The 27693-nt window shown below is 40.0% G+C and overlaps 1 protein-coding gene across 2 annotated transcripts in view; it reads right to left on the bottom strand.

Moving 5' to 3' along the window:
- The window catches only part of marc1 (mitochondrial amidoxime reducing component 1), a 47828-nt gene extending 20480 nt beyond the window's left edge, over nucleotides 1-27348 (bottom strand). Inside the window, exons 1-5 of one of the 2 annotated variants that reach the window (XM_073050908.1) lie at nucleotides 26980-27348; nucleotides 20249-20422; nucleotides 9843-10008; nucleotides 4117-4257; nucleotides 975-1036 (exon numbers count right to left, since the gene is read on the bottom strand). In XM_073050908.1, coding sequence (XP_072907009.1) covers nucleotides 975-1036; nucleotides 4117-4257; nucleotides 9843-10008; nucleotides 20249-20422; nucleotides 26980-27203 — 767 coding nt within the window. In that variant the 5' untranslated portion in view covers nucleotides 27204-27348. The remainder of the gene's footprint in view (nucleotides 1-974; nucleotides 1037-4116; nucleotides 4258-9842; nucleotides 10009-20248; nucleotides 20423-26979) is intronic. The other variant, XM_073050910.1, reaches the window with a different exon arrangement.
- Between the last annotated feature and the right edge of the window lie 345 nt (nucleotides 27349-27693).

Genomic DNA, 27693 nt, shown 5'->3' with positions numbered 1-27693 from the left:
GACAGCCTGTTCAATACAATCTCTCTCCATCATCAGTGCATCGTGGATGTAGCAAGTATTGTCACAAAATCCCATTCTCTTTAGAGCGAATGAGAATGAGAGACGGCTCAGTAGAAGTGTACAAGATGATAAGAGGTATAGATCGAGTGGATAGCCATAGCCAGAGACTTTTTTCACAGGGTGGAAATGGCTAATACCAAGGTGAGTGGTGGGGGGGGGGCATAATTTTAAGATGATTGGGGTATTGGGGGAATGGCAGAGATTTATTTTTTTTTAAACACAGTCTGGGTGAGTGTTTAGAATGCTCTGCCAGGGGTAGTGGTAAAAGCAGATACACTAAAAACATTTAACAAACTCTTAGATAGGTACATTGATGACAGAAGAGTGGAGCCCATATAGGTGGGAAGAGTTAGATTAAGTTAGAAGATCAGCACAACATCGTGGACTAAAGGGGCTGTATGGTGCTGTAGTATTCTATGTTCTAAAAGCACACCAAAACTTTTTCAACAGCATCCTCCTGACCCATGATTCCTACTATCTGTAAATACAAGGGCAAAAGAGACACAGACTCGCCAAAACCAACAGGCTCCCCTCCAACTCATGCACTGAAAGAATACTGTGACTTCGTTGTCATCTCCAGCTCAAAATCTTGGGACTCGTTCCCTAAAGGCACTGCGCTAGTGCCCTCATCATAAGAATTACAACAGCATTAGGGATAGGCAAATAAATGCTGGCTTCGCCAGCAAAGCTCGTTCCAAACACGAGTAAAACAGTATCAATATCCAGCATAAAAGATTGGTGAGACACAGGATCAACTAAATGATGCATGTATTCAAGAGGAGAGAAGTGACACAGAAGTTAATAATTCATTGGCTATCACTGTGCAGTTCCTCATATTGAGCTCAGTGCATCTACCTTTATCCTCCCACAAGTTCCATAGGCCACTGCCAACTTTAAAATAGCTGAGAACCTACCTAGTGCAAGACATTGTACGATACAACTTTGCAGTCCCAATCTGTACTCCTTTCCAAGTATCCTAAAATTCAAAAACACAGAAATTAAGTGTAAAGAAACTTTTATAGAGCAGGTCAAAGCTCCACTTCATTGTCTTACATTGATATCTATGTACATCTATGAATATAGCTGAAGATCCTTCTTTCATTTTGTATATGAGGAAATCTGTACAATCAGCTCATTCATTAATGCTATGTGATTTTACCGAGCGTAGCTGTCTATTAGCAAAGAATCTACCATGTAGAACAAAGAACACTAGAAAGGCCATTTGGCCCACAATGTGTTGGCAATCTATATACTAATTTATACTAAATGTCCTCCTCTTGTGCAGCATACATATTCCCCCATTCCCTTCAGAGTGGGTAATTATTGTAATCGCAATTCACAGCTAATATGGAAGTACATTCCATTCCACAAGTTTAACATCCTCACTTCCATAAGGAATCACAGAATGATGCAGCACAAAAGGAAACCGGTGCCCGCTCTTTTGAGAAATCTGTCCAAACAGTTGTTCTTTGCTGTTCTTTACTCTTTGCATTACATGTATTTTAATGTTTAAAAATTCCTTTGGAAAGTTTTATACTATTTATGCTCTTCATTCTAGTATACTTCTTGATCAAAAGCCTTCTTTCTAAAAATCCATTTAAAAGGACAAGATCCACGACTCCTCCCTCTCTCTGTAAAACCATCTCTGGTAGCAGTAGTACCTGGGGGTTATGTTAATGATGTTGCAAGTATTAGATGCAGACAAAAAAGAAAGTTCAGAGCTCAATATCCTTTACTAAAGACAGCTGTTCTTAAATAGAGTAAAATGTACATAATAATATCATTGTCACACCATGTAGTCCATATACTTCCATTGTAGTAAATCTCCTCTGCACCTAAAGTGTAATGCACAAAAATGGGACTAAACACTTCAGTGAAGTCTACGTAGGTAGTTTTAGGACAACTTCCTCGCTTAGCTATTTACTTATAAAACCTTTTTAACTGTTTACACCTCATGCGACAACCCCAAATATTATTGTACATACACACGAGGCTTCCTGTCCTGTGTTCTCTTTAAAACAGGACCACTGAGTTCAGATTGCTTTCATTCTTCCGATCAAATGAATTAATTCACAACCCTCTAAGTCACACTTCATTTGTCTTATTTCTGGCTATGTCATTCAAAATCTGTGCTATCTTTACCATTAATTGCATTTTCAAGTGCACATCATCTGTCAAATTTGAAACTGAGCTATTTTAGAACAGCAGTTTTGGGGAAATGGGATGTAGGGACTGTTATGATCCCAGCCCCCTCCTTCCTGAGAATCGCAAGATCGCTATTAATTCGGGTCTTGGACCCAGGAAATGAGAGAGAATCCTCAGAGAGACAACGCAACGGATTTTGACCATTGTGTCTTGGAGACACCTGTGTGGATTGTGATTCTATGCTACGTGCCAGCGATCAGGGCTACGTGCACACCCTCGGGCAATGTGGGGTGGGGATTGTATCACCCCACCTTGATTGACATCTACAACTCTGCAAGTCAAGATAAAAAGGGGACTGCAGGAGGCAGTCTCCGAGCGACGCACCAGAAGGAGACACCATCGCTCATCGCTCCCGTGATAACGGGAAGCTATTCGGAAGCCACGTGTGGTTCGTTTCCCCTAGCCTGGGGAGCGAGTGGCTGATAACACCGAAAAGGACTTCGAACTGACAACGGGGAACCCACGTTCCCGATTCAACGATTTGAGTCCAAAAGGCTGGCAAGTTTATTTTCTCACCAAAAATCTCTCTCCAACACGTGAAACCCAGCAGTCCCCAAAAGGCAAAAAGCCTGCATGAACTGGCGAGACTTCTATATTTCCATCGGACAATATTTTTACCCCCTAGACAAAATGATAGAGCCACTTCTTATTGTTGATTATTACTATACCCGCGCTTTAGATTGAGTATTGACGATGTATATTATCTGAATGTTTGTATTAACCTTACTTTTGTGCCCCTTTATAAATAAAAACGTTTAAAAATAGTACCATCAGACTTCAACGGACAGACTCTCTATCTTTGCTGGTAAGTGACCCAGTTATGGGGTTCATAGCAGGACTAAGTAGGAAAACATACCGGTAACTATAACATTCAAAAATTAACTGTCCACTAGATTTATAAAATATTTAAGAAGCAGCAGCACAAACTCAACCAGTGGCTTCAAATAAACAATATTTAACATTATGTCAATAAGATTTTTTAAATGTATTGCTTAAACTTAAAACTAAATGGAGTTTAAAAAATGGAGGATTGTTGAGCAAATCTAATCATAATCTTCCAGTCATTCACATGCTCATGGATACCTGCCACGCATTAGATATTAAAATTAACTTATTGGAAATTTTAATCAAACTATACACAATAACAGGAAACAGGTAATAATCCTTTGGGAAATGGCTGCTTTGAACTAGTTTAGCTCAGTCGTTGAGTTCTGCGCCAAGTTGATATTATTCTTATTCATAACAGAGGAAGGGGTATGTCTGCATAGCTTGTTCCAGAAAAAGATAGTTTATTCCTACGTGATTCTTCACTTTTCTGATCCTCAGAATGCAACAAAGAATGCACTTTTGAAATATAAGAAACACAGGAGCCAAATTATGTACTTAAAAGGCAATAGGTTAACAAACAGATAATCTGAAAATTAACCCCCAAATGATCTGAGATGGTGCTTTGACAAAAAATTGGCAAGGACACCAGGTAGACACTCCTGCTTTTCTTCACAGTGACACATGGAAATGTTTGCATGTAAATAAAAGCTAAAAGTTCTTAGTACAGATCTCCTTTGGAGCTAAAATGAAATACAGAACACTGAAACACGAGCTTGAATATTGCCTTCTGGTCTCCAAGAATATAAATTGAAATTCATTTTTCATTTTCTGACTCAAAGGCAAGAGTGATATCCCTGTGTCAGAGCATTACATTTCATACAAGGGTTTGTGTATCACCTCAAGACATCCACCTTACACATGATTATATTCTCTGCAAGTTCAGTGAACATATTGATTACATCAAATACAGAATATATCTACATTTTAATTCTCATTCCCTTGTAAATGGACACAAGCTCTTACCTCGGCATATGGCTTGCAATCCTTCACTACCAGTACAGGCCTGAAAGTCTCCATCTTAGCCTTTTTCTCCAATTTGGTGTTAAAATCTTCAACAGTTGCCTCAGACATCATCATGCAGGAACTAAGATCATTGTACACAGTCTACAACAGGGAAAACAAAGTGCAGACATTATTTCAATGCAGGTTTTAATCACAAACTAAATTAGGCATACTGGAGTTTTATTTGCAAACAGGATTATATCAAATTAACCTTTCAAATTAGAAGTGTATCATCAATATTCTTCAATGAATGACAAAAATCAACAAATAAATATAAACAATGCATACAATAAGTATAAATAATATATACAATATCTTAAAAGGTTCATTTAATGAACATCATTCATCAAGATATTAATTTGTATCTCCCCAGGGTTTTGACACCTGTAATTTGTAATTCCAGAATAACAGCATCCACTTCTCTATATCCACTGTCTAGGAACTAGTGTTATCAAGACTGACTTAAGAAAAGCAAAAGTGAAGAGGCATGAAAGAATGGGCAAACACCACACAAGCAGGCCAGAATCAAGCCAGTTGATTCTAGTCACTTGTAATGTTTCTTGTATTGAGCTAGATGCTATTCTGCTGCAGCATTCTTCACAAAAAGGTTACTGAGAAGCACAAGTCAGGAGATGGATACAAGAAAATTTTCAAGTCACTGAAAAGTACAGTTACCGGTAATCATCAAGAAATAGAAAGATATGACACAGCTGTAAGTCTGCCTAGAGCAGGTTGTTCTCAAAAACTGAGACACTGTGCAAGAAAGGGACTAGTGAGGGAGACCACCAAGAGACCTATGACAACTCCGGAGGAGTTACAAGCTTCAATGGCTGAGATGAGAGAGACTTTGCATACAACAACTGTTGCCCGGGTGCTTCACCAGTCACAGCTTTATGGGAGAGTGGCAAAGAGAAAGCCACTGTAGAAAAAAACTCACATGAAATCTCAGCTGGAGTTTGTTAGAAGGCACATGACAGACTCTGAAATCAGCGGGAAGAAGGTTCTATGGTCTAATTAAACCAAAATTGAACTTTTTGGCCATCAGACTAAGCACTATGTTTGGCATGAACTTAACATTGCACATCATCAAAAACACACCATCCCTACTGTGAAGCATGGTCGTGGCTGCATCATGCTGTGGGGATGCTTCACAGCAGCAGGCCCCGGAAGGATTGTGAAGGTAGAGGGTAAAATTAATGCCGCGAAATACAGGGAAATCCCTGGAGGAAAACCTGATGCAGTCTGCAAGAGATCTGCGACTTGAGAGAAGATTTGTTTTCCAGCAAGACAATGACCCAAAGCATAAAGCCAAAGCTACACAGAAATTGGTTAAAAAAAACAATGTCCTGGAGTGGCCAAGTCAGAGTCCAGACCTCAATCCAATTGGGAATTTGTAGCTGAACTTGAAAAGGACTGTTCACGCACAGTCCCCATGCAATCTGACAGAGCTTGAGCAGTTTTGTAAAGAATAGGGAAAGATTGCAGTGTCCAGATGTGCGAAGGTGATAAAGACCTATCTGCACAGGCTCAAGGCTGTAATTGCTGCCAAAGGTGCATCTACCAAATACTGACTTAAAGGGGGTGAGAAATTATGCAATTATTTTGTGTTTAATAATTGTATTAAATTTCATCCAATTTGTAGAAATTTGTTTTCACTTTGAAACAAAAGAGCCTTTTCTGCTGATCAGTATCAAAAAGAGCCAGATTAAATCCACTGTGATTCAATGTTGTATAACAATAAAACATGAAAACTTCCAAGGGGGTGAATACTTTTTATAGACACTGTATATCATTCAATTTGCTTAGGAGATTTATATTACTATCAGCATGATATATTTTTTTTATTCCACATGGGATAAATCCATGGAGTTTATATACAGGTTCCAGCTTCACACTGCGCAGTAATGGGAGGGCGTTTGATAATTGGGGAACCATTTCACAAGATCCTCCATCCATTTTCCTACAAGAACTTCAAGGCAATTCTTTGCTTGATTGTCTTGGAGTTAAAGAATATTTTCTCCACACACTTTCCTACAAGGGACAGGTGAAATGGCATATGATATCAGAATGGAATATTCCATAGCAACGTAACAATATCCTTTCTTTCTACAGTACATACAGAATATATAGCTAGAGTGCCTAAGACTTTTGCATGGTACTGTAGTAATTTTATGTATTGCACTGTACTACTGCCACAGAAAAAACATCCATGACATATGTGAGTTATGATAAACCAGATTCTGATATGGGGCTCTCTTGTAGACTGAGATTGAGAAAGGGATAGGGAGAAGGGGAAGGACGAAGGAAGAAAGGGAAAGCACCAGAGAAACAGCAGAGAGAGGCAGCCACATCTATCTCCAGATTTGATTGTGAAACCTTCCTTTTTTCTATAATTTGGACACGGCTACTAAACATCATAAAATGTTTATGGATATCCTCCATAAATACTACTTGTACTTTGTGACTTTGCCCATCATTCTGTATCTGGAAATGCATGCAATACAGGCCTTTTTTTAGTGCAAGCTGGCAAAGCAAGTGTCCCACATGTACACAATCATATCCCTGAGCAGCACAAGGCTGTCCTGCTGGGTACAGTGCAGAGCCAGTCTAACTAAAATCACCAACCCCAAGATAAACTTAACTTAATTTAGACAAATTATCTTATTAAACAGTGAGTGGGTTCACCAGGATGAGAAGGGTTTTTTTTCTGAATACAGTGGTTTCCAGTTAATTGGGATACATCAGGACCAGTACATATTCGCCCAATTAAGTAGCTGTCTCAATTAGCCAAAATATAATGGAAGTAGTTAAAAAGGTATAAAAAAGACAAGCAACACACACAAAATGCTGGTGGAACACAGCAGGCCAGGCAGCATCTATAAGGAGAAGCACTGTCGACGTTTTGGGCCGAGACAAAGACAAGCTACCATTTAGCTATTTAAATGAAATATAGAATAAATTAGATCAGTATCAATAGTACTACAGTACTATAAAACTGTATTATTTCCTAATAGTTATCAACAGAGGAATTTATTCAGTGATTGGCTATAAATGAACAAAATTAGCGCTGACACCTAGTCCAGATAGTGGACTGACTTCAAACAGTGCTTTCAGTGATTGCATTCTCAAAATCTTCATTTTAATTGTAACATTCAAGATGGTTGTCAACACCTTCAGATTCCCACAGACCCTAACTTGCTGAAGTAGTGAAATCATTTCATGTTCACTCTCGACCATTTCTGGTATCTCCAAGCCTGAATGCTTGGAACTGCAGTGAGCAATACAGTTCTGGATTCTCTTACTATTTATTGCTCGTCAATTGTCAGCGACAAAAATCACTGCTTTGTGAACACTAGCACGCAAGGGGGGTTACCTAAGCACGGTTTAGTGTCTAACAACCACACAAGGTGCACACAACTGACGCCAATTAGGAACTGTGCAGCAACGCTCATTAAGTGGCATAGTGTCCCAAATAAATGAAGGGAGTCCTGGCTATTTTCTCAATTTGATTTTGTTCTTTAATGGTTGTTCAAGTAAGTCGATGGCCCAATTAACTGGAATCAACTGTATAGTGAATCAGCTCATGGTCATCACCTTTATTCTCAAATTTCTAAGAGCACAGGAACATAGGAGCAGGAATAGGTCAGGCAACCCTTTCAGCCCATCTGTCGATATATTGCAGCTGACCTATCCATCTATTCTTCTAAACAACAGTGCTTTAATATTCCAACACATTTCACCAATTCTAGTTTTAATAACTATAGAATGAATTTTTTTCTCCTATTTTCAGGCTTCTCACAAATAAAGACCATTTTGACTCACAAGGCCTTTTCACCAGGCTTTGAGCTAGCTTCCTGAAGGTTACCATGGAAATTCCCCCAGATCAAAAAATGGACACAATCAGAATCAGGTTTCATATCACTACCATTTGTCGTGAAATTTGTTGTTTTGTGGCAGCAGTACATTGCAATACATAATATTAAAAGAACTATAATTACAGTAAGAAATACATTTTAAAAATTAAATTAAGTAAGTCATGCAAAAAAGAGCAAAATGAAAGGAAAAGTAGTGAGACAGTCTTCATGGATTTTTTGTTCATTTAAAACCTGATGGCAGAGGGGAAGAAGCTGTTCCTGAAATGTTGAGTGGGTGCCTTCTCCTTGAAGGTAGCAATGAGATGTGGACACTTCCTAAGTGATTGGGTTCCTTATTGATGTCCAAGGAAGGCAAGGAAAGAGTATGAGACAACCAGGTAGTGAAAAAGGTATTCAGAAAGTTTTTTGTCAATGGAGAGAAAGTAAAGGAGCATAAAAAAACAACTTGACACATACAGGAAATAGTTTTTAGAGACGGAAGGCATGACTGAGGTGTTGAATGAATTTTTAGCATCTGCAAGAAGGAAATAGAGTTGGACATGCCTGGGCTATAATGACAGAACTATATGGATAGGAATAGTAAATAGATGGACACCACAAAACAAGAAGTTAACAAGTTCACTAGCTCAGGTAAAATCCAGTTCAGAGAGTTTGCTGATAGAAGCTAAAGTGAAGAACAGAGTAACACCATCAGATTTAAACAATGCAGATTATACACACCATTTCTTTAATAACAGGACTTAATCCCAATAACAAAAGCCAATCAAACAAGCAAACATAAAAATGAATACTTTAAAAACCAGTTTGAATTCTTTGAAGGGATGACAGAAGGATTAATTGTTGTAATGCAGCACCTGTTATAAATTATTTGAGGAATTTGATTTTTAAAGACTACATGACATACTCATTTGGTATTTAAAAGCATTTGTTAATAAAACAACAATTTTACAAATTGGTGAGGAGCTGTATGGTGCATGCTGGTAATGATTGAACAGAAGTTTTCATTGGGACACCCCAGTAGGTCAATAAAAGGACAACAATGCTTCTTTCTCTAAATAACCTGGATACAGAATTTCAAACTGGTTGATACAAAAGTTTGTAATACAGTCTGAGTTGAAGCAAACATGAAGAGGACACAGACTGGTGAAATGGACAGACATATGGCAGATGCAGTTTGTTAATACATTTAGAATACAGCATTTTGGGAATAAAACATAAGTAAGCAGTATAATTGAAATGGTTTATAACTTAAATTACCTTGTTCAATGAATTCACAAAAAGTTATGTGACTTGGGCCTCACCATTATGACAAACTATTGAATTGGCTTAGTACATTGAAAAAGAGAAAGGGTAAAACTAGACAGAACACCTAGCATTGACATAATCACTGAATTTGGACAAGGTCAACTTCCTTACAGCACAGTCAGTTTCATGAAGTCCTCCTTGTGAACATCCTGGAACTGGTGACTCACAGGGAAGCAACAGCCACTATAATCTGTCTAATGGGAAAATAAGCCAGACTTCTCCAGCACAATCCCCAACTACTTTTTGTCAAATGGCCAAGAAATTCACAGTTGGGTGGGAGTGACCCTGAGTTTTCAATATTGATTCCAAAAAATCTCAAGACATGTTAAACATCTCTAATCACAGATCAACAGTTTAATACCAGACTTGTTAAAATGCTGACAGCCCTAGTTCTCAAGACCAGGGAAATTCAAGAATGTAAAATTATCTTTACTTTCAATTAAAATAAAAAATGATTTTAGTATCATTTTACACATCATATCTGTTCTACATATGGCAATGAATTACCTTATCTTTATCCCTGAAAAGTGATTCATGCTGTTTTGGAAATCTTGGCTTCATTGAAGGTTCATAGTTCACGAGTCGGAAAGCCCGGCTGTGTTTTAAGTAGGTACTGATCCAATCAGCAGCTTCATCACCACAATCTCTACCTTCTATATTGCATCCCCACACTCTTTACAAAAGAAAAATGTTTTAAAAGTAGATTAAGTTCATTTTATCAGATACCACATATGATTAAGTCATAGAGTACCACAGTGCAGAAACAGAACTTTTGGTCCATATGGTCTTTGCCAACCCGATCTTCTATGGTCCTCGTCTACCTGCATGTGGACCACATCCCATCCATGTACTGTACCTATCCAAACTTCTCTTAAATGTTACAACTGTTTTGATCCCTACATGTAAGGATTAAATTCATGTCCCCTGGTTCTCAACTCCTCTGTTAGTAAGAATATTATCTCTCTAGATTTTGAGCACTATTAAAACTCTTCTCAGTCTTCTCGGCTCCAATTGAAAACAATGTTTAAGAAAGGTTCAGCCATGACCTATTTTACTCTTGTACTCTGTGCCTCTATATCTAAAACTAGTTTCTCAACTTGTCCTGCTTCCCTCAAAGATTTGGGTATATCTCAGTTCCTGAACCTCCTTTAGAATTGTGGACTTAATATTATTTTACTCTTCCTAATTCTTCCCACCAAACTGTATCACCTTACATTTATTTGTGTTACAAACTTCAGCTCAGGTCACTACCTTGAGAATATCCTTGTGAATTCTATTAATCTCCTTCTGAGGCATGTGACAGATCAGATTTTGAAATGGTGGCCCTGACGCAGCAGTCTGAATTGGCTACACATAAAAAAAACTGGTCATCCTAATACCAGCCCTTGACAAGTAGCACTGCATACCATATTCTAAATCAAGAAACAATTGTTTACTGTTCCACTGCCAAAGCAAACTCCGCGTGGCACTGCACTATGTTCACAACAACATCACAACCCGCATCAACCTACTCCATTACATCATCAAAAAGTTCAATCAAATCAGACATTGCACAATTTATCTTTATTAGTTTACTAGTCCATGCTTATCCAAATGATAATGAGCTTTGTTCCCTATTTTTATTTCTAGCATCTTTCTCAAAGGCCTGTGTAATCTGACTGGCATGTAATAGCTAGATTTAACTTTATATCTTTTTGTTTGAACAAAGGTGCCGTAATATTAAATTTCTGCCCTCTAGCATTATCACCTAGTGATAAAGAAAGTTGGAGAGAAACGGCCAATGCCTCTCCAAGTTCAGCCTTACTTCCCCTCAATAGCCTAGTCTATATTACATACAGGCCCGGTGATTTATTAACATCTTTCTAGCATCTTACAGTGTCTGCTCCACCATTTGATCACGGCTGATGTCCCATCCCTCTTAAACCCATTCTCCTACCTTTACCCATAAACTTTCATGCCCTTACTAATGAAGAACCTATCATCCTTCACTTTAAATAGACCTCTGCAGTCAACGATGGCAATGAATTCCACAGATTCACCACCATCTGGCTAAAGAAATCTCTCCTCATCTTTATTCTAAAGGGACATCCTTGTATTTTAAGTTTGTGGCCTCTAGTCCTTAGACTCTCCCACTACTGGAAACATCCTCTCCATGTCCATTCTGTCTAGGCCTTTCAATATTTGTATGTTTCAATGAGATCTCCCGTCTTTTTTCTAAACTCCAGTGATTTCAGGTCCAAAGCCATCAAATGCCCCTCATACATTAACTTTTTTATTCCCAGAATTATTCTTGTGAACCTCCTCTAGATCCTCTCCAATGCCAACGTATTCTTTCTTAGATAAGTGACACAAAACTGTTCACAATTCTCCGTATGCTGTTTGACCAATACCTTATAAAACCTTAGCCTTAGATCCTTACATTTATATTCTAGTCCTCTCAAAATGAATGCTAGCTAACATTGCATTTACCTTCCTTACTACCAACTCAACCAGCAAGCTAAACTTTGGGAATCCTGCATAAGAACCCTCGTGTCCCTTTGATTTCGGAATTTGCTCCAAATTTAGAAAATAAGCTACACCTTACACTTGAACATACATTTCCCTGAACTATATTCCATCTACCACTTTGCCCATTCTCGTAATCTGTCCAAGTTACAGTGTTAGAGTCGTAGAAAAGTACATTCAGCCCATCTAGTCCATGCTGAACCATTTAAACTGCCTGTTCCCATCGACCTGCACAGGTACCATAGACCTCCATACTCCTCACATCCATTCTGCACACTCCCTGATTCCTCAAAACTGCCTGACCCTCCACCTATCACCATATCATACACAAATTTGTTCATAAAGCCATCAATTCAATCATGCTGATTTTTAACATAGATGAGTGAAGAAGCAGTCCCAACACCAAACATTGTGGAAGACCATAAGTCATCGGCAGCCAGCCAGAAAAGGCCCCCTTTATCTCCACTCTTTGCCTCCTGCCAATCTTCTGTCCATGCTACTATCTTTCTTCTAATACCACAGGCTCTTATCTTGTTAAGCAACCTCATGTGTGGCACCTTATCAAAGGTCTTCTGAAAATCCAAGTAAACAACATCCACTGACTCTTCTTTGTCTATCTTGCCTATTACTTCCTCAAAGAATTCCACAAATTTTTCAGACAAGATCTTCCCTTTAAAAAACCATCTTAGGAAGCTTTAGCCTATTTAGTCATGTGTCTCCAAGTACCCCAGAACCTCATCCTTAATAATGGGTTCTAACAGCTTGCCAACCACAGAAGTCAGACTACTTGGCCTGTAATTTCCTGTCTTTTGCTTCCCCTCCTTCTCATAAAGTGGAGTAGCAGTTGAAATTGTCCAGTCCTCCGGAACCATTCCAAAATGTAGTGACTCTTGAAAAATCTAGTGATTCTTTAAAGATTATTACTAATGCCTCCACAGTATCTTCAGCTACCTCTTTCAGAAGCCTGAGGTTTAGTCCATTTGGTTTGGGTGACTTATCTACCTTCAGATATTTCAGCTTCCCAAGCCCCTTCTCCCTAGTGATAGCAACTACACTCATTTCTGCACCCTGATACTCAAATATCTGGCACACAGTTGGTGTCTTCTACAATGAATACTGATGCAAAATACTTATTGAGTTTGTCTGTCATTTCTTTCTCCCATTACTACCTAATTTTCTAGTGGTACAATAACCACTCTTGCTTTTTACTCTTTATATATCTGGAAAAAACCTTTGGCATTCTCTTAAATTATTAGCAAGCTTACTTTCTTGTTTCATCTTATCTCTTTTTATTGTTTTTTTAAGTTGCCTTCTGTTGATTTTTGAACATTTTCCAATCTTCTAGTTTCAACAAATTTTTGCTAAATTGTATGCCCTCGCTTTTGCTTTTGTCAGCAAGAAGCCTCATCCTCCCTTTAGAACATGCTTTCTTCTTTGGGACAAAATGATCCTGTGCCTTCAAAATTACTCTCAGAAACTTCAGCCATTGCTACTCTGCCATCATTCCTTCTAATATTCCCTTCCAATCAACTTTGGTCAGTTCTTCTCTCAAGCCTCTAACTTTACTCAACTATAATACCAAGCATTCTCTCCCACTCAAACTGCAGGGTGAATTCTATCATTTTACAACCACTCGCTCCTAAGGGTTCCTTTACCTTAAACTCTCTAATCAAATCTGGTTTATTACATATCACCCAATAACCTTGTCCCTAGTGGGCTCAACCACAAGCTGCTCTAAAAAGCTCTCTCCTAAGGTTTCTACAAGTGCCTTCCCAAGGGATCCAGCACCAACCTGATTTTCCCAATCTACCTGCATAATGAACCCCCCCCCCCCCACCCCCACATGACTATTGTAACATTACTTCCTTGACTTGCATCTTCTATCTCCCATTGTAATTTGTACTCCACATCCTGGATACTGTTCAGAGACATGCATATAACTCCCACCAGGGTCTCTTTATCCTTGCAGCTTCTTAATTCTACCCTCAAGGATTCTACATCGTCTGATCCTAATGTCATTTCTTTCTAAGGATTTGATTTCAGTTTTTTACCTCCGAACACACACCAGCCCCTCAGCCCAACTGCCTGTGTTTTTGATATGATGCTCATCTTGGATGTTAACCTCCCCACGTTGATTGTCTTCCAGCCATGATTCAGTGATGCCCACAATGTCATACCAGACAATTTCCAACTCCAAAACAAGAATATCTATTTTATTTTGCATGCTGCGTGCATTCAAATACATCACCTTCGATCTTGTATTCATCACCCTTTTCAATTTTGACTCCATGTTACTAGAAGTTAAATTTTTATCCCTTTCTAAAATTTTTGTCATTCTCTTGTTCTGGAGACTGCCATAACCTTTCCTGCACTCTCCTTCCCTTTTACTTCATCATTACTTTTCCACACCACCCCCTAATATTCATTATAGTTTATAGCCCTATCCACAGCCCTTGTTATGTGATTTGCCTGGTCCCAGCATGGCTCAGGTGAAGTCCATCCCTTTCGAACTGCTCCCTCCTTCCCCAATACTGGTGCCAAGATCCTACAAGTTCATAAGACCATAAGACATAGGAGCATAGAAACATAGAAAATAGGTGCAGGAGTAAGCCATTCGGCCCTTCGAGCCTGCACCGCCATTCAGTATGATCATGGCTGATCATCCAACTCAGAACCCTGTACCTGCTTTCTCTCCATACCCCCTGATCCTTTTAGCCACAAGGGCCATATCTAACTTCCTCTTAAATATAGCCAATGAACTGGCCTCAACTATCTCCTGTGGCAGAGAATTCCACAGATTCACCATTCTCTGTGTGAAGAAGTTTTTCCTCATCTCGGTCCTAAAAGGCTTCCCCTTTATCCTTAAACTGTGACCCCTCGATCTGGACTTCCCCAACATCGGAAACAATCTTCCTGCATCTAGCCTGTCCAATCTCTTTAGAATTTTATACGTTTCAATAAGATTTCCCCTCAATCTTCTAAATTCCAGTGAGTATAAGCCTAGTCGATCCAGTCTTTCTTCATATGAAAGTCCTGCCATGCCAGGAATCAATCTGGTGAACCTTCTTTGTACTCCCTCTATGGCAAGAATGTCTTTCCTCAGATTAGGGGACCAAAACTGCACACAATATTCTATGTGCGGTCTCACCAAAGCCTTGTACAACTGCAGTAGAACCTCCCTGCTCCTGTACTCAAATCCTCTTGCTATGAATGCCAACATACCATTTGCCTTTTTCACCACCTGCTGTACCTGCATGCCCACCTTCAATGACTGGTGTACAATGACACCCAGGTCTCGTTGCACCTCCCCTTTTCCTAATCGGCCACCATTCAGATAATAATCTGTTTTCCTGTTCTTGCAACCAAAGTGGATAACCTCACATTTATCCACATTAAATTGCAGCTGCCATGAATTTGCCCACTCACCTAACCTATCCAAGTCACCCTGCATCCTCTTAGCATCCTCCTCACAGCTAACACCGCCGCCCAGCTTCGTGTCATCCACAAACTTGGAGACGCTGCATTTAATTCCCTCATCTAAATCATTAATATATATTGTAAACAACTGGGGTCCCAGCACTGAGCCTTGCGGTACCCCACTAGTCACTGCCTGCCATTCTGAAAAGGTCCCGTTTACTCCCACTCTTTGCTTCCTGTCTGCCAACCAATTCTCTATCCACATCAATACCATACCCCCAATACCATGTGCTTTAAGTTTGCACACTAATCTCCTGTGTGGGACCTTGTCAAAAGCTTTTTGAAAATCTAAATATTCCACATGCACTGGCTCTCCCCTATCCACTCTACTAGTTACATCTTCAAAAAATTCTATAAGATTCGTCAGACATGATTTTCCTTTCACAAATCCATGCTGACTTTGTCCGATGATTTCACCTCTTTCCAAATGTGCTGTTATCACATCTTTGGTAACCGACTCTAGCATTTTCCCCACCACCGATGTCAGACTCACTGGTCTATAATTCCCCAGTTTCTCTCTCCCTCCTTTTTTAAAAAGTGGGGTTACATTAGCCACCCTCCAATCCTCAGAATTAGGCCATGTGGCAAATAAGAGTCTGTTCCACTGTTCAATCATGGCTGATCCTTTTTTTTTCTCCTCCTTAACCCTAGTTCCCAAACTTCTCCCCAAAACCTTTGATGCCATGGCCAAACAAGAAACTATATCTCTGCCTTAAATACACCCAACAACTTGGACTCCACAGCTGCATGTGGCAACAAATTCCACAAATTTACCACCCTTTGGCTAAAGAAACTTCCCTGCATCTCTGTTTTAAAAGGCCAATCATCTATCCTGAGGCTGTTCCCTCTTGTCCTACATTCTCCCACCATGGGAAACATCCTTTCCACACCTACTCTGTCTAGGCCTTTCAACATTCAAAAGGTTTCAAAGAAATCCCCCTTCATCCTTCTGAATTCCAGCGAGTACAGACCCATCGAACATTCTTCGTATGATAACCCATTTCATTCCTGGAATCAATCTTGTGAACCTCCTCTGGACCCTCTCCAATGCCAGCACATCTTTTCTAAGAGGAGGGGCACATAACTGTTCACAATACTCAAGGTGAGACCTCACCGGTGCCTTATAAAGCCTCAGTATCACATCCTTGCTCTTGTATTCTCCACCTCTTGAAATGAATGCTAACATGGCATTTGCATTCCTCACCACCGACTCAGCCTGCAAGTTAACCTTTAGGGTGTTATTAGCACAAGGACTCCTAAGTCACTCTGCATCTCAGATTTTTGGATTTTCTACCTGTTTAGAAAATCGTCTGCACATTTATTTCTACCACCAAGTTCATAACCATGAATTTTCCAGCATTGAATTTCATTTGCCACTTTCTTGCCCATTCTCCTAATCTAAGTCCTTCTGCATCCTACTCATTTCCTCAACACTACCTGCCCCTCCAGCAATCTTCGTATGATCTGCAACTTGGCAACAAAGCCATCTATTCCATCATCTAAATCATTAATATAAAGCATAAAAAGAAGTGGTCCCAACACCAACCCCTGCAGAACACCATTAATCACTGACAGACAACTAGAAAAGGATCCTTTTATTCCCATTCACTGCATCCTACCAATCAGCCAATTCTCTAACCATGTTAGTAACTTTCCTGTAATACCATGAGCTCTTAACTTGGTAAGCAGCCTCATGAGTGGCACCTTGTCAAAGGCCTTCTGAAAGTTCAAATATACAACATCCACTACATCCCTTTTATCTATCCTACTTGTAATCTCCTCAAAGAATTCCAACAGGTTTGTCAGACAGGATTTTCCCCGAAGGAAACCATGCTGTCTTTGTACTATCTTGTCCTGTGTCACCAAGTACTCCATCACCTCATCCTTAACAACATCTTCCCAACCACTGAGGTCAGAGTAACTGGTCTATAATTTCCTTTCTGTTGCCTTCCTCCTTTCTTAAAGAGTGGAGTGAAATTTGCAATTTTCCAGTCCTCTGGCACCATACCAGGGTCCAATGATTTTTGAAAGATCATTTCTAATGCCACCACAATCTCTAACACTTCCTCTTTCTGAACTATAGGGTGCAGTTCTTCTGATCCAGGTGGCTTATGTACCTTTAGGTCTTTTAGCTTTTTGAGCATTTTTCCTCTTGTAATAGTAATTGCACCCACTTCTCTTCCTTCACACACTACAACATTAGGCACACTGCTAGTGTCTTCCACAGTAAAGACTGAGGCAATATACTTGTTCAGTTCATCAGCCATCTCCTTGTCCCTCATTATTATTTCTCCTGCCTCATTTTTAACAGTCCTATATCCACTCTCATTTCTCTTTCATTTTTAAAATAACTTGAAAAAACTTTTACTATCCACTTTGATATTATTTGCTAGCTTGCTTTTATATTTCATCTTTTCCCTTCTAATGATATTTTTAGTTGCTCTCCGTAGGTTTTTAAAAACTTCCCAATTCTCTATCTTACCACTAATTTTTGCTTTGTTGCATGCCCTTTCTTTTGCTTTTACAATAGCTTTGACTTCCCTTGTCAGACACGGTTGTACTTCCTGCCATTTACGTCTATCTTCATTTTTGGAATACATATGTCCCACACCTTCCTCAGTTTTCCCAGAAACGCGGCCATTGCTGCTCTGCTGACATCCCTGCCAGCAGCTCCTTCCAATTTACTTTGGCCAACTCCTCTCTCATACCGCTACCATTTCCTTACTCCACTGAAATACTGCTATATCAGACTTTACTTTCTCCATTTCAAATTGAACTCAATCATAGTGATTATTGGTTCCTAAGGCTTCCCTTACCTTAAGCTCCCTAATCACCTCTGGTTCATTACATGACACCCAATCCAGTACAGCTGATCCCCTAGTAGGTTCAATGAGAAACTGCTCTAAAAAGCCACCTCATAAGCATTGAACAAACTCACTCTCTTGAAATCCATTACCAGCCTGATTTTCCCAATCGGCCTGCATGTTAAATCTCCCATGACTACCATAACATTGCCCTTTTGACTTGCCTTTTCTACTTCCTGTTGTAACCCGTGGTCCAGCTCCCAGCCACTGTTGGGAGACCTGTATCTAACTGCCATCAACATCCTTTTACCCTTGCAGTTTCACAACTCAACCCACAAGGATTCAACATCTTCCGATCCTATGTCATATCTTTCTACTTATTTGATGCTATTCTTTACCAGTAAAGCCACACGAACCCTTCTGCCTACCTTCCTATCCCTCTGATATATCGTGTAACTTTGGACATTCTAACTACAGCCATCCTTCAGCCACGATTCAGTAATGTCTACAATATCATACTTGGTAATCTGTAATATTGCAACAAGATCATCCACTTTATTTCTTATACTACGTGCATTTAGATACAACACCTTGAGTACCATGTTTGCTATTCTTTCTAACTCTGCGTCTCTAATGTTTTGATACTCAGCCTGTTGGCTGCAGCTAAGTCCCATCACCTGCCTGCCCTTGCTGACAATCTGACTGCACGCTATCTTTACTTTTTTACCATCCGCCCTATCCTGAGTCCCTTCACTCTGGTTCCCACCCCCCTGCCAAATTAGTTTAAACCCTCCCCAACAGCTCTAACAAACCTGCCCACAAGAGTATTGCTTCCCCTTGGGTTCAGGTGCAACCCATCACTTTTGAACAGGTCATACCTCCCCTGAAGAGATCCCAATTATCCAAGAACCTGAAGCTCTGCCCCCTGTACCAGCTTCTCAGCCACGCATTTATCTGCCAGATCATCCTGTTTTAACCCTCACTGGTGCGTGGCACAGGCAGCAATCCAGAAATTACTACCCTGGAGGTCCTGTTTCTCAGCTTTCTACCTAGCTTTCTAAGTTCTCTTTTCAAGACCTCTTTGCTTTTCCTTCCTATGTCATTGGTACCAATTTCAGACCTACTCCTCCCACACTAATCTTTGAGCCTCACATTTAGCTCACTGATCTTATTAACCCAGTCTGAATCTGCACATGACCCAGGCAACAATCCAGACATTATTACTCATTTAGTTTGTACATGAAATTCCATTAATGTATGCACAAAATCTCCACATAATCAAGAAAATATTATTTTTTTTAAAACACAGTGTAAATTGAAAGGATAGCCACTCCTGAGGTGGCAAGAACATTTAATCAGTTGGACAACAGAAGTGCAGCTGATTTCACATCTGTTGTTAGCTCTCTGATCCCAGGTTGGGCAGCAGGCCTCTGCCCAAGAATGGAGTTAAGAGTTTTAAGAACTACATTATAATCATCCAGATAATATTTATCCATTATAATTTGGAATAATGTCACAATTTCCAATGGTTCATGTAGTAGGATATCAACAATTTAATTGCAAAAATGTTGTTGCTTTATTAAAAATGCTGATTTTGGAATGATTTGATTTTGGAAGAGATGACATTTTTGATGGCTAACATGATCTCTGAGGCACTTCCTACTGTTGATTATGCTACAGATGCTTTATCCCACTTCAGCAATTGATTACAAGATGCAACCAGTTAATATTTCATAACTCTAAAGTATGCAATAAGAATACAGAATTGGTCTATAATTATTAACCCATTATCTTAAATTTGTTTGAAATCATCAATTTACAATTGTTCCATAGAGTCTTAATTATAAATTAAACTAAACATTTGTCCATTGTAATATAAAGTTCAAACATAGGTCACAAAGATGAATAATGATTTTTGTTTTGAAAATAATGATCCAATTCATTGCACCACAAAATCCATCTGTGCATCAAGTGTGTCATTCATCCATTAAAATCTTACAGACTGTATGTCTGCTCAGTTACCTCATTGAATTAAAACTCTTCAGCAAGAAACACACAACTTCAATTTACCTTCACTGTATGTGGACAAAAGGAAACACAGTAGGCACAGAAAAATGATTTGGTTACCTGCACGTCTTCACAGGATTGGACTTTGGCAGTTTCAAAGGGACCCTCAGTTCTTCCATGTCTGGTGCATTAAGACACAAATAGCCACCCTCACTTGATACTGTGACAAGCACCAAGGTAGGCTCCACTCTACCAGTAATCATATGCCACTTCTCATCGACTATAAGCCATTGTCTAGAACATTAAAGAAAAAGCTTTTTAGGAGACCTAAACGTACATAAAAGAGAATTGCCCAAATATTATTCCCAAATATTTCAGATTTTACTGCCTTTTTTCCTCTATTGATTATAAACATCAGGAAGGTGGTACTGGAAGCTGAGGATGCACACCACCAAGTTCAGAAACAGCTATTACTCCTCAATCATCAGGCACTTGAACCAGAGGGGATAACTTCATTCAACTTCACTTGCCCCATCACTAAACTGTTCCCACACCCTATGGCATATATGTCAAACTCAAGGCCAGTGGGCCAAATCCGGCCCGCGGTGGAATTATCTTTGGCCCGCGAGATAATATCTAATTACTATTAAATCTGGCCCCAGTAATCGAAGCGGCTATGGCGTATGATATGGCTAATGCTGAGTTTATTCAGGTACCAGGTTTTCAGGGTTTTTAGTATTTATTCGACAGTCTTGCTCGGCAGTCTTCTTCATAAGAAACGGAATTTGTAAAGTGAAACACTTTGTAGTTATAGCAGAGACTGAGACACATGAGAGCAGGCTGAAAAAACGGAGGCAACAAAAGCTGCGTTCGCACGCGTCCGACTGATCCGGCCCGCATGAAGCTGCATTTTGCTCAATCCGGCCCGTGACCTAAAATGAGTTTGACACCCCTGCCCTATGGACTCATTTTCAAGGAGTCTTCATCTCGTGATCTTGATATTTTTTGCTTATATTTTTTCCTTTTTTTTGCAGTTTGTTGCCTTTTGCATACTGGTTCAATGCAGATGTGGCCTGGCCTGCTGAATACTTTGAACATTTTCTATTTTTTAATTTCAGATTTCCAATATCTCTGTCCTGACTCCTCTGAGCCTAATATGTGGCTCTTAAACCAAAGGGGATAAGTTCACTCAACTTCAATGTCCCATCAGTGAAGTGTTCCACAACCTATGGACTCACTGTCAAAAATTCTTCATCTCATGTTCTCAATATTTATTGCTTATTAATTTATTATTGTTGTTATTATTACTATTATTTCTTTTTTCTTTTTATATTTGCACGGTTCGTTGTCTTTTGCACACTGGTTGTGCACCCAGTTAGTGTTATTTTTCATTGAATTTATTATGATTATTGGAATCTCCAGGTTGCATACGGTGACTTATATGTACTTCGATAATATATTTATTTTGAACTTTAATCTTTGAACCAAAATGATATCCTTACCTTTCTAATTTTACCATGTCCCTCTAAAGTCCCATCTACCTTTTTGTAATAGTTTTAACCATTGTCATTAAAGAAATTGCAGTTTATTAAATTTAATCCATGTAACCACATGCTTGAACAACTCTTCTCATGGGTCCTTAACTTACCTTTCTTTTCTTCTGCTTTAACAGAAAATAGCAAGGTATTAGTGAGATCAGTCTTGAGTAGCTCTTTTGGTGATCATTGTCCATTGCCCTTCACCTCTTCGTTAATCATATTATTTACTTAATCATTATTATTATTTAATCATATTATTGCTTTGCAATATTTTGTTTCCTGTCACATTACTCAGACTTTTAAAAAAGTTCAGCTCTGCAGTCTCTCACCAGGAACCTACACTTTTTAATCTACAGAGGATTTTATTTAATGCACAATCATTTAAGAGCAATTCCACTTCTGTCTTTTTTCATTCAGAAGAAATTAAATAAGTAGTAACTTTTGAAATACTTATTTTTTTGGCAGCTGTCATTTTGGATGTTTGCTCAGTAAAACATAGATTCCCTGAGGCAGTTATCATTGAGGTTTAGCTATAGCTTTCTGACTCAGCTAAAGCAGATTTGCTATTCCACCTACTGTATGTTTCTTTTATTCCCTATTCCACAAAGTGAGATATGAGGCATGTAGAAAGTGCAGATTGGCCCAGTTACAACTAAAGAGGAAAAATGCGTTTCTATAGTTTATTTTGTTACACCAGGGTATTGAATGCATTTCCAAAATAATGAAGTGCATATTAATACATTTAGATACAGATAAAAATCTAGTTAAGCCATTACTGGAACTTGCTGGCAACCAAACAGCCAAACTGCAGCTGTCAGTTCAAATTTCCCTTAAAGCAATGGAAGAGATGGCCAATTAAATGGCTGTAGCACATTACTGAAATAAACTAAAACTCACATGTATATATTATTTATAATCATACTTTTTTTTTAATGGACAACTCTTCTAGAAAAATTATATTTTGCAATATTAATCCTTAACATAGCATGATGAAGTTTATGTACCCTAGTGACTGTGTTATCGCACAGTCCAGCTGGACACTCCCTATATCTACACTACCACACCTTCCACCAGGGCCCACTGGAAAGCAATGAGAAGCAGGACACAACTAAGATTTCTCAAAAGCATGAGGTCATATTCAGGAATTTTTCTTTCACCTTCGCTTAGTCAAAACTAACAAAACGTGTGCTTAACATAATTTACATAAATATTCTTTGTTCAAAATAGAGGGTTATGAAATAGAAAAATCTAGTGGTCAAGGGAGTGGTATTTTGAATTTAATTTTGAAAAGAATAATATACTGATCGCAGAAAGAAACATAATATACAAGTAAATCAAATACAAAGAAATTATAAAGCAATCAATAATAAATCACAGCATTTTTGGATTTAAAATTATTTTGTATTCTATTGAAGCTGAATTAGTATTAATGTCTTCCTTCAATATTACATAAGAAAGTACAAGACTTTCACAGTGTGTGTGCACGTACATGTGAGAAAGAGGCAGAGAGAGAAAGGTGACTCAGATTGCAGTATGTGCAAAAACAATTAAATAAGAGGTAAAGATCATTTTTAATTACATAAATTCAGTCTTATGTAAAATGACTGGCCTGTGCACATGATCTTCCAAAGAATTCCTTGTTCTTTAAATCCATGGACAGATTACCAAAGTGTCAATAAATTTGGTTTATTGTCCCATCACATCATTACTACCTTCATCATCATCAACCATCCCCATTCATCTGCTTTTCCAACAGTCTCTTTCTTATCTTCACTCCTACCTTTCTTCAGCACATCATCAAGGATGTAATGCCAAGGCTTTGTAAGGCGTAGGTCAGGCTGCACTTGGAGTGTTGTGAGTAGCTTAGGGCCCCTTATCTCTGAAAAGATGCGCTGGTATTGGAGAGGGTCCAAAGGAGGTACATAAGATTGATCCTAGGAATGACAGGGTTAACATATGAGGAGCTTTTGATGGCTTTGGACCTGTACTCACTGGAGTTCAGGAAAGGGTAATGTCAATGAAACCTATCGAATATTGAAAGGCCTAGATAGAGTGGATGTAGAGAGGATGTTTCCTATAGTGGGAGTATCTAGGACTAAAGGGCATAGTCTCAGACCAGAGGGATCCCAATTTAGAACAGAGATAAGGAACAATTTCCTCAGAGGGCAGTGGATCTGTGGAATTGATTGTCAGGCCAAGTCACTGGGTATATTTAAGGTGGAGGATGTTAAGTTCTTAATTAATCAGGGCATCAAAGGTTATAGGGAGAAGACAGGAGAATGGGGTTGAGAGGGACACTAAATCAGCCATGATGTAATGGCAGAGCAGACTTAACGGGCCAAATGGCCTAATTCTGCTCCTATGTCTTATGAACTTTAAGTAACTGTTTAAATCAAAGAGCTACATAGCTCCCATGGTAAATGAGTGCCACTCATGCCTTCAGTACATTTAACATTTCTTTGCTATTCCAAAGCAATCGAATCACAGACTGGATTTCACTAATTATAATAAGGGTGATGTTGCTGAGAGCCATATCTTTCTTCTGCAGGTTGGGACCAGGCCAGATTCGAACTCAGGACCATCTACCTCGAAGTCCAGCGCTGAATCCACTATACCACTGGCCAGCCCTCTTATAATTACCCAACTCCAATTTGCCCACTGGAATTGTTTACATTATTCTACAATTATTCACACTATTTCCAAATAGTGTGAATAGTGTGAATTTTTCTTTTTCCTTCATTAAAGAATATAATTACCACCTTATAATGAGAGGCATTGATCGTGTGGATAGTCGGAGGCTTTTTCCCAGGGCTGAAATGGTTGCCACAAGAGGACACAGGTTTAAGGTGCCGGGGAGTAGGTACAGAGGAGATGTCAAGGGTAAGTTTTTTACTCAGAGAGTGGTGAGTGCATGGAATGGGCTGCCAGCAACGGTGGTGGAGGCAGATACGATAGGGTCTTTTAAGAGCCTCCTGGATAAGTACATGGAGCTTAGAAAAATAGAGGCCTATGGGTAACCCTAGGTTATTTCTAAAGTAAGGATATGTTCAGCACAGCTTTGTGGACCGAAGGACCTGTACTGTGCTGTAGGTTTTCTATGTTTTTAAACTGGATTATGGCACTTAGTTTCTTGCTCATACTGATCAGATTTATTTCAACACAACCTTCCTCCTTCTAGACCACTGTCATTGTGGTAAACCATGTATATCTGTCTGGACAAGCTCCTCTGCTGACTGCTCCTGTGGCTCCTCCCACAGACCCCTGGATAAAGGTGATTGTGTTTCTGTTCCTCCCACAGTCATCAAGCAAGGACCTGCTGCGTTGTATTGCTAACAAAAGCCTTTCAGTATTTACTCTACTTCCAGTCTTTTGGAGTTATTGATAGTGCATCAGTTATATAATAAACATGAGAAATTCCTCAGATGCTGGAGATCCAAAGCAACACAGAAACAACGCTAGTGGAACTCAGTGGGTCAGGCAGCATCTATGGAAATGAACAAACAGTCGGCTTTCCTAACCAGATTCTTCTTCGGGACTGGAAAGGAAGGAGGAGGACGCCAGAAAAGTAAATGTTTCGAGGAGGGGAAAGAGGCTAGCTAGAAGGTGAAGCCAGGTGGGTAGGAATCTGAAAGGAGAGGAGAGTGGGGTGAGAGATCAAAGTGGGGAATGGAAGGGGGAGGAAAGCTTTTTATTAGCGGAAGGAGAAATCGATATTATGCGATCAGATTGGCGGCTACCCCGACGGAATACAAGGATGGCCTCATTTTGGCACGAGAATAGGCCATGGACTGATAAATCGGAATGGGATTAGGGAAAATGTTTGGCCACTGGGAAGTTCCGTTTTTGGCGAATGGAGCGGAGGTGCTTCACAAAGCGGTCCCCCAATTTACCGCGGGTCTCAGCAACATAGAGGCGGCCGCATCAGGAGCACCGGATACAGCAGAACCGCGGGTGAAGAGTTGCTTCACCTGGAAAGACTGCTTGATGCCCTGACTGGAGGCAAGGGAGGAGGTGAATGGGCAGGTCCGTAGAAGATTCTGTAATTATAAGGCTGGTGGGCTTGCTTTTTCAAGCACTTTGGCTGCTTGCAGGTATAAATGCCAGGAGGGAGATTAGTGGGGAGGGACGAATGGACAAAGGAATCATGGAGGAAGTGATACCCACGGAAAGCCCCCGGGGAAGGGGGGAGTAAAGATTGCTTACATATGCCTTATAGCCCTTTTCCAGTCTGTCAAGCAACGATCTAACACTCCACTTTCATTGCTCCAAAATCCCAAAAGCTCCCATGGATTTTTGTACATGTTAGCTTCCCTCCGATTCACAAACTAAAGTCAGTTTTGAGGCAGCATACACAAAATGCTGGAGGAACTCAGCAAGCCAGGTAGCGTCAATGGAAAAGAGTATAGTCGACGTTTCGGGCCGAGACCCTTAAGCAGGACAATTTAAGGTAATTTGCTCAAGTTTCTCATTTTAAAAAAAGCATACCCATCAGCCTTATTGTTACAGAATTTTCTAAGTATTTAAAATTAAACATACACATCCACTACAGACTATTTGACGCAATATTTTCCACATTAATGCCTATCCACTCTTCCCTCAAGGTCAAATACATTACATTATTTACAAAACCAACTTCCTACTCTTCTCAAACAAGAGAAAATCTACAGATCCTGGAAATCTAAGCAACACATACAAAACGCTGAAGGTACTCAGCAGGCCGGGCAGCGTCTACAGTATCTAGTGGACGTTTCTGTCCGAGACCTTTCAGCAGGACTCTTCCTACCCTTCTCCATTTCCCGCTGATTTAAAGCAGGGCGTGTATACAGTTTCTTACATTACAAACCAGAGTAAAAGGGAAAAAACAGGACAATAGTGATGGTGAATAGCCCTTGTTAAAATGCGCGTCCACTGGGACCTCGCAACAAAGCGTGCAACACGAAACGCTATTCAGACCTAAATTACAACGCAGCAGTAGAATGAATGAAATAGGACACAAATATTTGCTTTCAGACAAGGTCAAAATCAAACGCTATGGGAATCATCGTCGGATCTGCCGTGATGCGTGTTAAATGTGTTACAAACAACGTCAAGATAAACGAAGAATAAAATTCGGTGATACACAATAAATTATATTTAACAACATCCTGCTACAAATTATAGTGTTAAGCAAGAAAACAAGTTATGGCAGCGTCAAACAAGAAAATGTGTGTTGCTGTCGTTATTGACACAAAGCAATGTTATGACTTGTGGAGGAGCCAAACTTGAGAGTCTGAAAACACTTGCAGAGAATCGGGATGAAAGTATGGCGAGTACCTGTCCTTCAACGGGCCCTTCTTAAATCCTAACTCGTCAATCTCCACCTCGGTCAGGGGGATGCCCTTGCAGGATTTGACGGGGTAAATGTAGAGTCTGGAAACTTCAGCCACTTTGACCAGCTCAACTTGACTTGCTCGGAAGGTTTGCCACAGCCGCCTGAGCCCGAGGGCTCCCAGCCCCAGGCCGGCGGCGACCCCAAGCCCTGCCGCCAGTGCTAACATGGTCTGCCTTCAGCTCCCCAATTTTGGACAGGCACTGTGATCACTGGACCGTGTCCACCCGTCCGCCGTCGCTAGTCGCTCTGCCGGCTCTCTCGCACAGTCCCCAGCACTCGGCTGTCCTGATGTCAGCAAAGGGGCGGTCCAACGCTGTCGGCTTCCCTCTCGACATCAAGTCCAGCGAATCCTCTTATGGGATCCAGATCCAAGGTCCTCCCGGGCAAAAATCCAAACTTCGATCAACTTTCCGAAACTGCCGGGTAACTGTGTGCGTTGCAGCACATTGACTGGAAATACTTGCTCCGAAACCATGTTTGTCCTGGTCGCAATTCCTGTCAACCGCAGAAATTTCCGGCGATTTTCAATGGCACGGATTAAGAACCGAAGAATCAGTCACGAAGCCAAAATGTTTCTGGTCTCAGGGCCAGGCATTAATCCGTACACTGCTGCAAAGTCACAAATGTTCAGTTTCCGGGGGGGGGGGGGGGGGGGA

Source organism: Hemitrygon akajei, chromosome 7 (genome assembly GCF_048418815.1).
Source record: "Hemitrygon akajei chromosome 7, sHemAka1.3, whole genome shotgun sequence".
Lineage (NCBI taxonomy): Eukaryota > Metazoa > Chordata > Chondrichthyes > Myliobatiformes > Dasyatidae > Hemitrygon > Hemitrygon akajei.
This window is presented reverse-complemented; position numbering and strand designations above follow the sequence as displayed.